The 16,002-nt window shown below is 38.4% G+C and overlaps 1 protein-coding gene across 1 annotated transcript in view; it reads left to right on the top strand.

Moving 5' to 3' along the window:
• Window positions 1-16,002, top strand: part of USH2A (usherin) — a 582,349-nt gene that overhangs the window by 289,882 nt on the left and 276,465 nt on the right. Inside the window, exon 34 of the mRNA XM_074316330.1 lies at window positions 3,336-3,483. Within this exon, the coding sequence (XP_074172431.1) occupies window positions 3,336-3,483 (148 nt within the window). The remainder of the gene's footprint in view (window positions 1-3,335; window positions 3,484-16,002) is intronic.

The following is a 16,002-nucleotide window of genomic DNA, read 5'->3' on the forward strand; positions in this document are numbered from 1 at the left end:
ATGAATGAACGAATGAATGAATGAATGAATGAATGAATGAATGAACGAACGAACAAACGTGAAGTATACGTATGTCATAAAGAATCTGAGACTTCTGATATGAATTAATTAATTTGCTGTAAAACTTCAGAGTTGGGTTCTGGTTCCAAACATGTTCTTTCTACTAGAAGAAACAGCATAACATGTTGTTACACTCAACAAATGGTATTGTGAAGTGTGGTAGCTCCTAAGAAAGATAAGTCAGCAATTAAATAGAGAAGCTAGGAAGACAGACAAGTGTCAAGATTTGTTTGATAACGTTCATACTCCTGCTACACATTTGCCTCCTTGAAGAACATGAAGTGTTAAATATGTTTCCTGGGAAGATTCTTGGAAATAATGAGTTTAACTTTTCAAAAGATCGTTTATAGATAATGTGGCCTTGTTTGTTTTCTTCATACTTTAAAATATGCTGGATTTTTAACATCCCCACACTCGAAAACAAACTATTGGCAAAGAGAATGCTAGCTTTGGCTGTCCCCAATAGTCATGGTTTCAAAATTAATTGACATACTTCCCTTAGTTGGGCATTTCATTGTACCAAAATTGAATCCCCTGTTTGGCCGGACGTTACGCATCATTTCAGGGTAGTATTATGATTTTGCAGGTTTTTTAATGACTATAGTTGATACAAGCTATAGGAGATGGGTGGGAACACCTTATTTTAATGGCTCAGAGGCTTTCAAGGATTTTGCCATTTCATAAATGCATCTTTGTTCTGTTTAGATTTTCCAAACCAGAATTTTAATCAGCATTCAGTTGCATTGAATGCCGTGGCCTCTGGTGCTGCCAGGTCAAATGAGATACTGATTGGTTCAATTTCATTTAGATAGTATCAGTTAGATGAGACCAATAAGAAGCAACTTTAGGGACATTTATTTCCTTATTGAAGGAACTAGTATTGTGCTGCTCAGCACCTCTAAACGTGTGCAAATGTATGTGGAAGAAAACAAAATAAGAATTTTTGCAGGTAATGCTGTTATTTCACTGTCCCCTTTTATAAATTCTGATTGGATTACAAGAAAAATTCTCTCACGAACTCCTTGGAATCTTAAGAAGTTCTTAAGAAGTTACTAATTTATGGATCTTTGGTAACACGGCCCAAAGAACAGTACTTCCAAACCAGAGGATGTCTTTATTTATCCCAGAAGGCTCTATAGAATTCTCAAAATAAAGTGCATTGTAATTCATTCTGTGTGTGCATGTGTATGTGTGTTTGTGTGTGTATGTGTGTATGTGTGTGTATATGTGTGTTTGTGTATGTGCATGTATATGTGTATGTGTTGTGTATACATGTGTGTGTGTATGTGTGTGTGCATGTGTGTGTGTGTGTAATTTTATGTCGTATACTACAATACTTCTTTGGGGAGAGTTAGAAGGAGACAATTCTTAGGACATGAATGAGAAAAACAATAGTGATAGACTATCAGAATTAAATCCCATTGTGTTAAGAGTTTAGCAATAAGATGCTGCAACATCCTCTTAAGGGGGTGGGAATCTGGGGAGTACAAGTGGATGGATTTATTTCCCTCTGAGGACTGGAAAGAAGGATTCTTGGACCATTTTCCTTTGGTAACTCAGCTATCCCGTGTGGCCTCTTTTCATGCCATGTTTTCTGGTGGATTTGTAGCATGTCGGGAATCTTTTGTTCTGACTTTTCTATTTTAATGTCCAGGTAGTTATTCTTGGGCTAACGGTGACATGTCCTAGAGCTTTGAGTCAGGATTTGGACACAAACTCCATTGATTCCTCTTTATTTGCGAAGATTCTGTTATCAGGCTGAGTGTGGTTTCTCTCTTACATATATATGCACATGCCACAGCTGAGAATTAGAGGAAACCCACAGAGGTTAATTAGGTCCCCAATCTTAATGCAGTTTCATGCCCGGGCCACAATGTAACCCATCTGAAACTTGCTTACACTGATGAGAATTATCCTGAAAACATGGGCTATTGTTGTATTCTTACAATAGGAAGTGAAATTGATCTCTGTTGAGCATTGATGTCTGTTGACCATATATAATTATTTATACTTCCAAAGATGAATTTGCAGCTATGTGCATTAACATTGTAAATATAAGAAAATGTCTTTAAAAATCAGCCAGCTTTTTCCTATCTTTCGGGAAAATAATATTGACTGCTTTCAGTAGCAAAAGGTCATTCCTTCATCATCCAACTGAAAAGCAGGGACAGTCCCAAAGAAATGAAGACGTGCTTTAATTGTTTGTATTAGTAATATCTACATTCCATGAACATGAACTAAATGACTGAGTGCGTTTTACATTGTCCTTTGATCTTGCTTTACTTTCTTACTGATTTTGATAAACATGAGTGCTTTTTGAAACATTTTTAAATTTCATTGTGTAAAATGCAGCTATAATCTAAAGAGATGCTGAACCAAGCTTAGGTGTAGTTTTCAAATATCTACGTTATATGAAGATATAATTGCTAATATGTGCTAGCAAAATTCGTCTAGAAAAACTCTATGTGTGGCTCCATTTCTTGGAGAAATGTTTATCCAACAAGTTAGGTAGTGAAGACATTTTTCCTAATACATTTAAACATTTATTTGGGGATATTTGCAATTTATTATGAAAGTGTACACAGGAGTTTTAAAATATCTGTAACATCTGTGTTTCCATTTCTGGCATTACTGATGCCTTTTTAGGGAATGGTGTGTGTTGGGGACGGCGGGGGGGAGGGTATGTGTTCTGTGATCATTTAACTGTCACTCAATAACTTTTCTGTTGTTGATATATCAGAAAAATTGTTCAATTTCACATTGTGTTATACTTGAAATATATTGGTTGGTTACACTCTAGGAAATAAAAGGCAATTATATTTGCTGTACATCTTTTTTTTTCCTTAGAAATCACTTGTTTTATCCTGAAGTAGTCTGTAGGCTCTAGTACTTTTCTCATACGGTGTGCACGTGTGTGTGTGGACGCGTGTGCGCTTAATTAGTTCTAGGAACCTTTGTGCAAGGCGAATTTCAGCAGGACTATTCACCCAGTCAATATATGTCTTATCTCTCAGCTCTAACTTAGGACGTATTTGTATTTCATGCATTCATACATTCTGGGTTATTTTCTAATTATTGAAGATGGCTTTCTTGGGTTCTAAAAAGCAAGCTAATGAAATGTCAAAACTCAGCCTTGAAACAAATTTGTTTTGCGAGTAAAGGGAGCTTTATTTCAAAGAATCAGGGACTCTTTATGAATTCCTTTTTGTTCAGTGCCCATCTAAACTTTTGGGACCCAGAGTGAAATGTGCATTTTTTTTTAAATCTCTTTTCAGGCTTGCACTGGGGGTGGGTGCACGGTGAGCGCGGCCAGTGAGGTTATGATTGACGAGAGCACACCTGAAGGCGTGCCAGCCCCCAGAGCACACGCATACTCACCTCACTCCTTCAACATCTCCTGGACAGAGCCTGGACGTCCGAATGGTAAGTGAACTCTTTGAGCCTCAAGTTAAAAAAGATGATTAGCAAAGGTAAATTAATATTCTAAATGGCAGCTTATATGTAGTGCTTAATTTTTAATGATCATTTTAGCGCATAAAATACCTGAGATAGTATCGTGGTCTGTAGTTGGGAGACGGTGGTTTTTAGGCTAACACACAATTTTGGTGGCTCAAAAGTGCTCCCTTTTGATAGCTTTTGGGTACTGCGTCTGGTTGTTTAATACGTTCCAGGAGTGGTACAGAGAACAGACGAGGGTTCCCAAGAATGCCGTTGTGAGAGAGACAGTGTGTTTTCAATGACTTTCTGGTTTTGACAGTTATTAGTTCTTTCCTGGGCAAGTAGACAGGTGGAAAGTTCATGTACATATTGTATTTCAAAATGCTTTTGATGTAATAAGTTTCCCTGAAAAGAGACCGACCACTTGGATCACTGTTATTTTTTTAATATATTAGTTATAAAATTTCAACATGCAGTTTTTAAATAATACATACATTAAATATTATACATTTATATTTCCTTAACTTGAAGGGGAAGAGGAAGAGCGATATATGCCTCTTTGCATAGTTTAGAGCATTAAGTTAGCCAGTTAAAGTTTGCTAAGCTAAATTCTTATTATGAAGAATTTTTGTAATAATCTGGGGCAGAAACTGCTTTACTCATTTTTTAAAAATGTCTTTACATTTCATACAGCATAGTACATTGTTCCAAACTATAGAAGCTTACATAACATCACATTTTGTTCCCCCTTAACACAAATATCAAGACTTTCAGTATCTTAGAAACTCTTTTAAGTTATTCATTTCTGAAAATTGAAATCACATCTTTTAGCATAGCCAAAAAGAATAAAAGGAAAAACTTTACAATTTTATTAGTTTGTCTTATGTTTACTATGATATTAATTATCCCAGTCATCACACTTTAATGAAACTTTTGGCAAATGCATTAGATATATTTGAGGTAGAGGAAAGAACTTTGATAATTAGCGTGACTGGTTCTCTCTGCTGTTCAAGTTATTTCTGTACTATTACACATTTTCTAATAAAAATATATGGATGTCTATTTGATTCTTATATTAAACCATCAAAAACCTTGTCATGCTTTGTGTTCCACAAAGGAAATCTAGTCCATAGGTGGCAATGACTGTTAATGATTTATTCCATTTGGATTATCGTTAAATGCTATGTATGACATGATTTGCATAGTAAAACGACTTCTTTCATCCCACTTGGTACTTGTAACTGGCATTACAGCTGCATTCAAAATCCTAGATTAACAAGAGACATACGTTCTACACTTCAGAGAGTCTTTGCTTATTGTGTTTTGTACATTTACAAGCAATTTTAAAATATATTCATTGAACAATAAGCATTTGGGAGATTTTGGCGATACGTGTTAACACTTCTCTTGTATTCTAAAGTCGTGTTTAATCTCATCAAAATTTTCTAAATTTTTGTTGTGGGGCAGTGATTAGACATTTAAAAAGTAATGGTTTCACTAATTTTTTTCTCCTTCTCTTCACTACTTCTCTCTCCACTTTCCCCAGATTTACCAGTGTTTGGTGTCTAGTGTCCATTGTCTGGAGAGGGGTAATCTGATTCTTGGAAAGCACCTTGTCCCTGTGTGTGTTTTGAAAGCCTCCACGGTTCCCCCTAAAAAAACGCTGAAGAATAAAAATCCAAATTCTTTATTCTGGCATTTGGGTTACTTCCCACTGTGACTCAGCCTGGATGTACAGAGCTTTATACTGCACTTTCTTTTCTAGGCACCGTAGAATATTTATGGCTTAATATAGGATTGGAAGACATAGGTGTGGAGTCAAGTAGACTGAGTCAAATTTTCTTTGTGACTCAGAGAACTGTGTTACTTTGGCATATTTACTGAATTCCATGAACCCAAGCTGCCTTGATTGCAAAATTAGCGTTAACAATTCATACCATCTCTATGTCTTCACCTATAGAAATCTAACTCATTCCTCAGGGCTAATGTAGGCCTCTTTCCTGAAATTGTGCGTTTAAGTAAAGCTTTCCCTCTTCTCTTGACCACATATCCTGTTTCTATGCCTTCATAATGGCACATACTCATTCATCCTAGACTCAGATTTATTTGGGTACATGTCCAACACGCCTGCCTACCAGATGACAAGGGCCGTGAATCATTCATTTCTCATTTTCTTTCACAGACCCTAACACAATGTTGTATTTTCTGTTGGTACCTAACACTATTTAGTTTCTTTAGTTTCTCATGAAAATGGCATTTTGAACACTGACATCTACACTGTAGAGTCCTGGCTCTAATGATACCAAAAGAGAGAACAGAGGTAGCGATAGGCCAGTTCCTGAAATATATTTGTTTGGCAGTATGGAGTCTGGGACTAGGTTTTTCTGTTCAGCATTGGGATTTCACATTTCAATTCAGAATTTTACTTTCCTTTGCCAGAGTACATCTCATTCAAACTTAATGGATCTAGGCCCATATTACAATGTATGCTACATTATGGTTGCGTTTGAATTTCTAAATATGCTGCAGAAGAGTAATACAATTAAAGAATAAAATAGATTTCATCTGTATGTTACTGAAAAAAAACCCTTTCAAATGATTTTAAATAATGGTCCTGAAACATATCAGATCGTTAGAACTATCTCGGGAGCACTGATTGAAGAAGTAGAGTCCAGTGCTCCATCAAAGACAGGAATAATCAGAATATCCTGTTGACTTAATTATTATCAAAACACCGATGAGAATTTGATACACCTCTCTCCTCAGGATCCCTTCTGGAGACATCCACATGGATGTCTATTACACTTTCCACTCAGTGTATCCAAGTTGATCTCTCCTCAGTTTCTCTGCCCCTCTGCCTGCCCCTTCCCCTGCGTTCCCTCACTGATTCGCACCACCCAGTTGCACCAGCCAGAAACCTGGGGGGCACTCTTGACCTTAAGACTTGCTCACCCCCGATTGCTCTTGCCACACCATGTCCCGATTGCAGTTCCTGTTGACGGCCCCAGATATTTACAACTCAGATGACTTCAGGAGCCTCCCGAGGTCCTGCAAGAATCTGAATTTGTTCCCTCAGAATATATTTTTGACTAACTGCTGGGTGCCATCCTTCTGAAGATGCCAAGATGGATTTTCCCAGGCCTCAGTGTTAAGGGTATCCAGATTCCTGTGGGAAATATCCATGGAAACAGATAATGACAAGGTAGAGATATGCACAATGTGCCCAAGTGGATGGGAACAAAGCTCCCTGAGGGGACTAGTGGGGTATGGTGTGTCATCCCGCTGGGTCCTTGTTAAGATGGAACACGTCCTGAGACATGTGTGTTCAGGTGGTCGTAGGCTGTAACCGGTGCTACGTCCCTGGTTTTGTACACACTAGACTCCCAAATCTTGACTCTGTTAGTTATATACCTAACTGGATTATTTCACTTGGAGTTTATAAACATGAAAACAAAAATGTTGAGAAACAGTAAACTCACTTTCTGTAATAAGAAATGTATATTTCTAGATACATCTTTTTATGTCACATAATATGAAAGGTATAAAAGGTTCTGATATGAATATCCAGTACTTGCCTATCTAGCAAGTGGTAGCCTTTAGCCATCATGGGCTTAGGAAACAGTCCTGCTTTTCAACCCATTCTGATTTAAATGATTCATTCAAGTATAGTGATAATCCTTACTTAACAGTGTGGTGGAAACATCTTGCCATGGCAGTGAACCACAGCTCAACTTCAATCTTTGAAGAGCATTATGAAATCCCAGTGAATGAAACCACAGCTCACGTGACCCATCTTTCCTTGATGGGCATTGAAGCTTCCATGATTTTGCTATCATAAATAATGCTACTTGCTATGAATTGCCTTAGTCGGCCAAGTAGCGTCTTTAAGTACTGAGTCCTTACCACTGAATTCACGCAGAAGTGGTACACGGATTCATGCTTTCCTTCAAACATGTCCTGCTTAATTCCAGTCTCTTCCCACACCTGCAAAAATGTTGGTGTGACACTCCAGCTCTCTGTCTCGAATCAGAGCCCTTTGCATCCACGTCCCTTCTGGCAAAGGTATTCTTTGCAGCCTCTGGTTTCAGGCAGGAATTTAAAACCTGTGAAACAAACTATGTTTTTGGTCCGAGATGGATAAGAACTCTTTATTCTGTAGAACCTTGACTCTTCCTTTGTAATACCGTTAGCTATCAATGAGAAGTAACCCAAAGAATTGCTGTCTAATCAATGTGTGACCTGTATTGTATAGATTACAATTGTGTAATGAGAGTTACACTTTTGAGAGCTTTGAAATTCTCATGAGTCATATTCCCTTTCAGGAGCTTGGGCTGTAAAATCTGGCAATACATTTTTTCCTAAGTCTACCTTACTAAAATCAGCACAAATACCTGACTACACCAAACTAATTTTTCATTCTAGCATAGCATGTAATGACATTTTCAACTAATTGGGATATGTTTCTTTAAATACTAACTAAAAAAATATGGAACATGAAATTCTTATCCTTTATTAATATGTAGAGTTTCTGGGATCTCCCCATTATCTTTAAATAAGTGGGTTTGCCTGAAACACTTCCCCTGTTAGTCTGTGACCAACATGAGGAGAGGGTTCCCCTGGGCCTTGTTCACTGTCCTAGTCCCAGCACTTGGCAGGGTGCTAACCATGAAGTAGATGGGTATTAAGCAGTTGCTGAATGAATTCCTGTTTACTTAAGGTAGAGACGATGCTAAAATGCTAATCATGTCGATGGGAGAAGCCTACGCGTATGTGATCATACAATACACACACATGCACATGTATAGCATGTTTTATGACATGTCATATAGGTGAGATGCTCTCAAAGGCAGTGAAAGACATCTCCCTCTTGGCCTGCTGAAGGCTCAAAGGACACAGTTAGACACCCAGACTTCCTCAGCCTGGACACTTGTAGATAATGGAAAGAGAGCCCGTGTGTGAAACTGGATCTACTTAGCATGCCTCAGTCTGGAAGGCTGTGTGGTTGCCTTCATCAGGATTTGGTAGCATCAGGATGGGCATAATAAGAGGGCAGCAGGAGAGCTGGGCACCCATTAGATTAGACGAGGGTGCTGGGGTCCCCTTCAGAAAGGAAAGAGTACTTTTCCTAACTCAGCCTTTTGTATGGGCCCAGCTTTGTGAGACTTGATACAAGCATATGTACAAGACAGTGGAGAAAATGTCAATAAGAACAAAAAATTGAATTAGGAAGTTGATTATTTTTGCAGACTTAGACATAGTACCGTGAGGACGACAGGGCATTGAGTTCTGCTTTTGGAACATACACACTATTTCAGGAATGGGTGGTAGAAAAAACAATATCCATAGATCTTTCATATCCATTTTATATTTGCTTTCCAGAAGGACACTGAGGGATGATCATAGAGAAATAAAATTTTATAATGTATGTACATGAAGGTGTATGTGTGAATATTAAGTACTTGCTTCATGCAAAGAAATATTTGATTTCTCACTAACACTAATAATAATAATAATAATAATAATAATAGCTGCAATTTATAACTATATGCTAGGTACTTTCTTCTCATAACTAGCCCACGAAATAGGTATTATTAGTCCCACGTCCAGATGTGGAAACTGATTTATAAGTATTAAGCAACTTAATTAGTCAGAGATAATATCGAGTTAAATAGGAATGTAATATAAAACAGGATGTGAATAACTCAAAATTCATGGTTTTATTCACTGTACAACTATTCTGCCCCAACTTTTGTAGAAATGCTCATAATGTAGAATTCCATCTAGCTATGTGAGAAAAAAAGATATTTTTTTTTTTTTTTGCTTTTCTTTGATGTTGTCCTCTGATGTTTCTCCTGTTCTAAAGAAAGAAGTGGGCTTAAAAAAGGTTTTATTTTGAAACAACTGTATTTTTAAAAAGTCAAAATGTGATTCAATTTCCTTTCCTGGAAATGCTCAGTTTTAATAGGAGAAATGGATTATAGAATCCAGTGACTCACTTAGGAAAACTGCTTGACAGTTTTGAGCAAACCTTGTGTAACTTGAATGAAACACCTCCAATCAGTTTGTCAGGTAGAATTTCCCAAGCACAATCTTTTTTAGATTCCACTGATGCCATTTTTAGGAGAGCATAACAGTAATAAGGCATTTTCCACAATGTGAAAGCTGTTCTTTCTTTTCCTTTTTAATTGAAGGATCAACTATTCACATAGGGACATACCTGCCACATTCAATCTTCATCTGGACCTCGGGGGGAAACCCTCAGTTGAGATTCATATTGCCATGCCGTACTGGAAAGAAAAACAAGCAAATATGTTTGGAGCGTCTATATTCACTAGGCATGTTATTTTTATGACACACTAAAGCATTGTTGTTTCATTCTTACAGTAAACAGAATTCTACAGCAAACAGCGGTACCCTGTATTGAATTTACATTGTATTGTACTTGGATTGAGTTTCCTTGGTTATATATGACAACCTATTGAGCACCTTAGGAAATACAATTTGACATAACATGATGAAGAGGCATAAGATGTATACCCCAGTGGATGTGTTCTGTGGACCATTATGACTCCACTTCCCTGTGAAAATTAAACACCTTAAAAATTCTACCATTATGGAAAGAGAAAGGTGATAAACTTGAAACTGCTTACATTAGATAGCCAATGGGTATTAAGTATCCATTTTGTGGCTTACCCATTAAAGAACTGAATTTGTAGAGCTAGCTTAAATAACCTGAGGTCCCTTACCACATGACAGATTGTTATTTTGTTGTATCTTTCTGATTATTAGCATAAGAGAATAAGTGAGCACAAAAGTACAATACAGTGCCATAAATTAAATCACCATATATTTTTTTTTATGTTGGATTTTTTTTCTTTTGCTTTTGTCAATCCACTCTTCTGCACTCAGCCCTGCATCCTAAGCAGACCTGTATTCACAAGGTCAGTGGGTTCTCTCTCTCTCTCTCTCTCTCTCTCTCACTCTCTCTCTCCCTCTCCCTCTCCCTCTCCCTCCCTCTCCCTCCCTCCCTCCCTCCCTCTCTCCCTCCCTCCCTCCCTCTCTCTCCCTCGCTTCCTCCTGGTCTGTCCATGGACAGCAAGAGCAAGAAATGAGAGGATGAGAGGAGAATGGAGTCTCAGAACTTACTCCCTTTGCTTCCCTTTCTGCCGGGCTCTGGGCTCCTCTACCAAAGGCTATATTCCTCTCCAGTGGCCCTTTTCCCATAACTCCAGCTCTTTCTCTAGGTTCCTGAACCTGTTCTCCCTCCCTCCCCTGCAAGTGGAAGGGTGTTCACTGGCTCCTAGCCCACTGGTTAGATGGTCTCCCAGCTATTACTACCTGGAAATGCTTTATTGTTACTTGTTGCTTCCCTTAACCCAACCCATATTGTTGTAACTGGGTTCCTCACAAAATTATCCTCAGTTGTCCATTTGAGTTGCCATCAGTTTCCTGCTGAGACTCTGATTTTTAAATCTCATTTAATCCACACTTAACGCATAGAATTTTGGGGGCTGGATATAGAGATGAATATAAAATGCTTTCCTTCATTCTAAGAATGTGAAAAATAAGTAAACAAAAAATCCATTTTGTTACACTTTGTTTTGGCACACTAGACGTTTTAAAAGCAAATAAGGAGAGCTATGCTCAGAAGTTCTAGAGGCAGATTGCTTAATAAATCTGTGACATTTAACTTCATAAATAAGAATCAACTTGATATCTCAGTGAAAGCTCTCTTTGTTATAATTAATCAAACATTGATTTATTTTTCCTCTTGATGAGCTAACTCTAAGTGCCACATTTAGTTTAGGGATGGGGTTCTCAAATAAGTTGTATTTCTTAACCCACCCAGAGTAGGTTACCATCTGCCTCCCCCCACCTCCCATTCTTCCTTCTATCCCACCTAATTCTCCTTTAATAATAAACTTTACACATACGTAATGGGCTTAGTCTGTGTTCCCACTGAGATTGAAAGTTGTATGAAGGCAGGGACCTGGGCTGTTTTGATCACATCTGTATTCCCAGCATGCAACACAATGCCTAGCGCTTAGTAAGTACTCCGTAAATATTTACGGATACATCAGAGTACTACCAAACATCAAATCTACTCAGTTTTTTTTTCAAAATTATTTTATAGTATTCAGTAAGTATTTTTCACACTGTTCTCTCTGGACTTGATTGGGGTGCAGGAGGAATCTTAAAGAGTTAGCACACGTATGTAAGAAACTGCTAGATGATGGCGGATAGCATACCAGGAAGGAAAACAGACCTGTCTACAGTGTGTTTTTGAGCGATGTGCAGACTGTTTTTACAACAGATGTGCAGTATGTGACATAGACCAGGAAAGAAGGAAATGGTCCAGGGTGAGCTTCCGTAGCAAATAAGGCTTGGGAGAAAGGGACAGCTCTAAGTTCATTCCTTTCATATACGAAACATGTAAATCCCAAGGTACTTTCATATATGCTCACTCCTTTCATTCTCACATTAACGCTCAGGCCACCAGAGCAAGGAATATTACCCCCCATTTTATTGGCGAGGAAATGCTAGCTTAAAAACTGGAGCTCACGGACCAGCTTTTAAAAGTGCGTGGCCGTGGGGGAGGCCGTGTGCAAAGGGAGGGAAGCTCGTAAAGGGAAATCCATAGTCTGGAGCTTAGACTTCATTTCCTGGTTTTGTTTCGGGGGCTTACTTTTCCTCCACCATCAGCTAAGAGACCACCCAGAACATAGCAGGTGCTCAATAACTAATGTGTTCATTGAATGAAGAATAATTTACCTGTAGGTATATAAAATAGACACTTAATTGGCCCTCCTACGTATACGCTTCACCCCATGAGGTAGGCGTCTTTCCATGTCGGTACACATAGCTCACCCTCGTTTTCTTCCTAAAAGCTTACTGGAATGCCATTGGATGAAACCATAGCTCTTCTGCCATCGTGATGCTTCCAGGTACATGCCTCGTGTCCACTCTTTGGTGCAGCTGCGTCTCGCCCGTACCAGCTAACCATTACTCATAACCATTGACAGTGGCATCAGACGCCTGGCCCAGTACACAGCCCTCACATGCATCCTCGTTCGTCCTGAGTTAGTGTTGCAAGGACGATTCCGCAAAAAGTTAGGTGCTCAGGAGTCCCCATGGCTACTGGAAAGGCCCCTGAAGCAGCTGTTAACCCCTTCCTTCTTAAACAAAAGCAAACCAAAAGGTTGAAAGGAAAGAATACAAACAAGAAAGTTGACTTCCATAAAGGTAGATGGCATTTCTTATTCCTTCTGCCCCCAAAGCACCGAACATTGTACCTTCCAGGTGGTTGACTTTTACTAAATAGACGTTGATCTTGTCATTAGACTCACGTCCCACGCTTTTACGGCTAGAACGTGTACATCGGTTCTTAATTGGAGTGGAATTCTAAATATTTTAGAAGAGAAAATTAGGCTGGAAATGGGTAACGGGAGTAGTGGCAGCAGCAGGAAGGGGCCATGGGTTCCACATCTGAGTTTATATTTGTATGACCTTGGGAAATAGCCCTACTAAGTCTCCTCTATAGCAAAGCAAATCACAGTTTATATTTCTTGATGTTGCCCAAACTAATGGAAATCACTCATATAAATCACGTAGCCTATTGTCTAATGCAAAGTGTTCAGTCTATTTTTTTTTAATAATCAGATGTTTTATTATTTCAGAAATACTTACATGGCATTTCAAGATACGGAATTTTACTTTTCCCAGAGCCATTCATATATGTCCTGTACACTAGACAAAAAAAAAAAAAAAAAGAAAAGAAAAAGAAAAGAAATTGTCTTCTAAGGCTTTGTTTAAAATGACCATTAGATTATATGATTATATGCATTAGTTTTTGTTATTCACTTTGGGAATCTGAAGTCTTTGAAAATTGTTATGTCAATAGATATCAATAGATATTTGAGACTTATTAGTTGCTGATGTATGTTTTTGGAACTAAATTATGCAGTGTTTCACATTATACTTATTTATATCAAAAAGTCTGCTAATAAAAAACAGAATACAAAATCTGCCTGCTAATCTTGGTAAAAAATGGAGTATCTTTTCAAATGATGTCTTACTATCCACAAATCTACCATAAACTTTGTGTGCCTTTAATTGAGGATTTTATAGTTAATGGCCTTGCCCAAACCAGATTTAAAAAGAAAAAAAAGAAAAAGAAAAAAATGCCAACTCTAGTCTCAGGCTCCTTTTTTGAGGGCATATGTGGGCACCAGCTCTAAACCACAGCGCTGTCGCATTTTGGCTTGACTTTGAGATCTGGTGATAGACTGGGAAGGCCTGGACCCCAAGGCAGAAACCCAGAGGGGCCAAAATCACAGGTCTGTTCTATCCTGATGACCTGCTTTCTCATTGACCTCAGCTTCCAGATCCCGGGCTGGGGAACTTGGTGAAAAACTCACAGATCACTGCATGTGGCATAATCACATACATGTCTTGAAAAATGTCACTCTTTCTGTAGTATGAAGAATGAATTGTGCAGGAACATGAATGATTCATCAAAACACTTCGGTGGCTCTTCTTCTCAGGAATGAGATGATGGCAGAATGGATCAGATGGCCGTGGGTATGGAGGTGGGGAAAGGTCAATTTGGATGTAAAGCCTGCAGGACTCAGTGATGAAGTTGGTATGGTTGATGAGGTAGAGAAGAATCTCTTAAAGAAGAAACTGCATTTATGCAGCATATGCTCGTTCTACAGTGTTGTTCTACAATTGATCTTGTAGCCATTCCTACAAATTCTGTCAAATATTGGTTACCTACAGAATGCTGGGTCTCTCTCTTTCTCTCTGTCTCCCTCTGTTTCTCACTCTGTGTGTGTTTGTGTGTGTGTGTGTGTGTGTGTGTTTGTGTGTATGAGAGAGAGAGAGTGATCTCACCTGCACTGAAGTTGGACTTTAGTCTCATCTACCTTTTAATTCAGATGCATCCTAGACACTAAAAAGTGTCGTAGCAGTTGAATTAACTCATAGGTCTCAGTTAATTTCATGTTCAGCTTATTTGCCATGTACTCATCTTACTCTAAGCCCTTGTCTGAATAACTGTCGATTATTCCTTTATCTGTAGTTGCAGATGTCATGGTTATCCAGTTTCTCAACACAGCCTGCTGGGGATTGACTGGCTAGAGTCAGGTAGACAAAAGAGAGGTAACTTTTGAGAGACTGTCACTGAGGGAGAATAGAGAAGAACTCAGAAAGTAGACACGAAAAGTGATGAAGTGTAGCCACTGAGGGATGTTAAGGAAAAGAGCTCGGTGAGTATCCTGTATCTCATCAGTCTCAGAGGGTATTGCTGAATTGGAGAATATCGTTTTGATGTCCGTAATGCACAGCTGGAGTCATCACAGGATGATTCAATTATATTCATTACAGTCTGAGTGAGAAGACAGGTGAGTGTGTAGTGCTTGCTAGGAAAATTTGCTTCAAAAATGGCTCACATTTTTAAAGTTTGTACTTAGGGATGAGATTTAGTTATAACGAAAATGAACTCCTGTAAAATATCTCATTTCCCAATATGTCAGATAAATGAGATATTAGCACATAATCCTAGCATAAAATAAATTCTCTGTTGCCCAATTATGTAAGAAAAGGGAAATATTGATTTGGAGACTTTCTATTTCAATGTTGAAAAGTAGGTCAAGTAGATAGCAATTCAGGTGTCTTCCAATTTCTTTAAGATCTTCTGCAACACGTTATTTGCATGTAAGATTTTGTGTGTGTGTGTGTGTCAGGATTCAGTGATTGAGTGCTGGCACAAGATAATTTCTTGTCATTATTATTACTGTGATTTTATCCATTTTTCTTCTCCTAAATTTTATATGAAATAATTGGTTTTTCGTTGTGCATCTTTCATTTCTTAGTTTTAATTCATGTATGCTTTTGTGTGTCAAGTATTAAGTGGCATTAAATCAAATACTTTCTGTAAGCGTTCTTAGACTTACTATAGATGGTCACAGTAGAATAAAAGGGGACAGATACTGGCAGCCACACTCTTTTGTGGAAGCATTAGTGGCACATAATAATAAATTGAAGACTCACAACATTTTGGAAATAAGGGAACTGGGCTTGATTTTAGAAAGATATACTGTACCGAGTTATCTCCAAAAAGGAAAATGGGTCATAGCAATAGCTTTATTAAAGTATTTGTCTATTTAAATTCAAAGAAAAGCTTTCATCTTAAAGGATGTGTCGACCCAGATCTACCTGGTCAGACAGTAAACGTGCTAAGTATTTAAGACTCACTTTATTTAAGATGAGGAGTTGGTTACAGGCACGTTGGAAGGGCTGGAGGAACAGAAAGCAACGAGGACGCAGACACTGGAAGGACAGACAGGGTGATTGTCAGCAAGCTGCTATTTGCCCTGGCTGCCTGCCCTGCTGCCTGGGGCTGAGTTTGCTGGTTTGTTGCTTGAACGATCAGGAGACGCTGCCCCAGCCAGAGCTGAAGTGCCGGTGAGAATCCACTACTGTGGAATGAGAACACACAAGAAG

The sequence above is a fragment of the Rhinolophus sinicus genome, linkage group LG12 (assembly GCF_036562045.2).
Source record: "Rhinolophus sinicus isolate RSC01 linkage group LG12, ASM3656204v1, whole genome shotgun sequence".
Classification (NCBI taxonomy): domain Eukaryota; kingdom Metazoa; phylum Chordata; class Mammalia; order Chiroptera; family Rhinolophidae; genus Rhinolophus; species Rhinolophus sinicus.